This window comes from Arachis duranensis, chromosome 5 (genome assembly GCF_000817695.3).
Source record: "Arachis duranensis cultivar V14167 chromosome 5, aradu.V14167.gnm2.J7QH, whole genome shotgun sequence".
NCBI lineage: Eukaryota > Viridiplantae > Streptophyta > Magnoliopsida > Fabales > Fabaceae > Arachis > Arachis duranensis.
In genome coordinates, this window is record NC_029776.3 from 86,241,159 (window position 1) to 86,243,041 (window position 1,883).

Here is a 1,883-nt window from a genome sequence, read left to right on the forward strand (position 1 = left end):
TTGCTCAGGTCCCTCAATTTCAGCCAGAAAATACCTGAAATCACAGAAAAACACACAAACTCATAGTAAAGTCCAGAAAAGTGAATTTTAACTAAAAACTAATAAAAATATACTAAAAACTAACTAAAAGATACTAAAAACATACTAAAAACAATGCCAAAAAGCGTACAAATTATCCGCTCATCAGTACTACTGAGTCCCAGAACTAGAACCACCACCAGCCCCCAGCTGAGTTACTCGCTGCAATGTCATCGTCACTATCATCATCAATGAGGTCAGGCTCCACATCATCATCGCCATTATCATCCAGCAATGCATCACCGATCCCAGTCGATGTCCCACACTGTAAAAAAAATCGGCACCCTCTCCACGATACCAACCTCTCCGCCACCATTGCAGTTGAGATCAACGGCGAACGATGGGGATGCGACAGGCTCGTCCCTAGGTGCATTCACGGGCACGGACGAACATGCACCAACGGGTCTCGAGCTAGAACCGGCTACGGTGCCTAGAGTTTGGGTATTCCGATTCGAACCTCCCGAGCTAGATACCACATCAACCAACTTTGTCAACAACTCAGGTGTCCTGGCCTTGGGAAACTGGCGACAACAATGGAACAGGACTTGCAAATCCTCGTCACTCCCTATAACGAAAGAATCGTACTTCACGTCATCTCTAAGCACTGAGATCAGAATGTGATAGAATAGCTTCTGAGCCTGTTTCACGCCTTGCAGCCCAAGTTTCTGTATTATAGAATTCAAAAAGTCATCGAATCTCGTCGTTGATCTCATAAAAATACTCAAAGGATCTTTATCAGTAAACTTCTCACCGGAGCGTGTCTTTCTCTTAATCGACCCTCTATAATGCACCAACACTATAAAACTCTCTTCACTAGGCATTTGGTCTCACACAAATTGACTCAATTCACGTTCACACCATATTTATACACGTTTGGGGCTTCTTAATTCGAAACAACCATTTTCAAATTAAATACACACAATTCGAATCAGCTAGATTCGAACTATAATTCGAATTCCTCACCATATAATTCGAATAAGGTAGATTAGAAATCCCCATGCATAATTCGAATTAGGGTGATTTGAACTACTAAGATTGCAAACTCCCTTACTAATTCGAATCGGGTTGATTCGAATTACTAAACTTCTTAGTTCGAATGGTGTAACACCCTAATATTCAAATCCTTATGCTCGAGTCATAAGTCAATGATATTACGGTGGTACGACTCTCAGGTGGATTTTTAATATATAAACATAGGTAATTTCGAAAGGAGTATTAATCGAGAAGCCTGAAAAGAGTAGAAATAAAATCGCGAAGACGTATCGCTCACGATTCGACAACGAAAAGATAAAACGTGAAGCCGAAAGCGATATATGGACAAGGCATAAAGGAGATTAAGAGATAGATAACAGATAGATATATATAACATAAGTAAATAGCCACTAGTCGCGACCCGCGAAGTTTAGGCCGGCTAGGGTACAGTATGAAAGTAACTGACAACAGTACATCCTATTCTCTCCCAAAGGAAACATAAGAGCCTCTATAGGCAAGTTCCAAAAGAGTTCAACACATAATATAATATCCTCAAAACAAAGGTGGAGAGATTCTAAGCAAAAACACAAAGTGGAGAAAATAAAGATCTTCGACGGCTCTCAGACGAACCACAGCTCACTTATGAGCACCTGGACCTGTATCTGAAAAACAAGAGATATATACGGAATGAGAACCCCGAGCCCATGGGTTCCCAGTACGGTAAAAATGCCAAATAAATACAATGCACTGCAATAAAAACTCACTAAGCATCCTAAACTCCTTTTCACCAAGTATCCAGCCTAGATTCTCACTAATCCATAAATAGGCATCTG

General features: G+C 40.7%; 1 protein-coding gene across 1 annotated transcript; it reads right to left on the minus strand.

Annotated features, from left to right (window-relative positions):
• Positions 1–205: 205 nt before the first annotated feature.
• LOC107490090 (uncharacterized) lies at positions 206–899 on the minus strand. The gene is made up of 2 exons (XM_016110861.1): positions 381–899; positions 206–343 (listed from the first exon to the last, which is right to left on the minus strand). The coding sequence occupies exons 1-2, from the start codon at positions 897–899 to the stop codon at positions 206–208; spliced, it is 657 nt and encodes a 218-aa protein (XP_015966347.1).
• Between the last annotated feature and the right edge of the window lie 984 nt (positions 900–1,883).

Bases quoted from the DNA above. Each gene is read 5' to 3' on its own strand.
- LOC107490090 (XM_016110861.1), bottom strand. From the start codon at position 899: ATGCCTAGTGAAGAGAGTTTTATAGTGTTGGTGCATTATAGAGGGTCG. The intron at 344-380 runs GTTGGTATCGTG...TTTTTTTTACAG, and splicing joins ACTGCAATGGTGGCGGAGAG to TGTGGGACATCGACTGGGAT.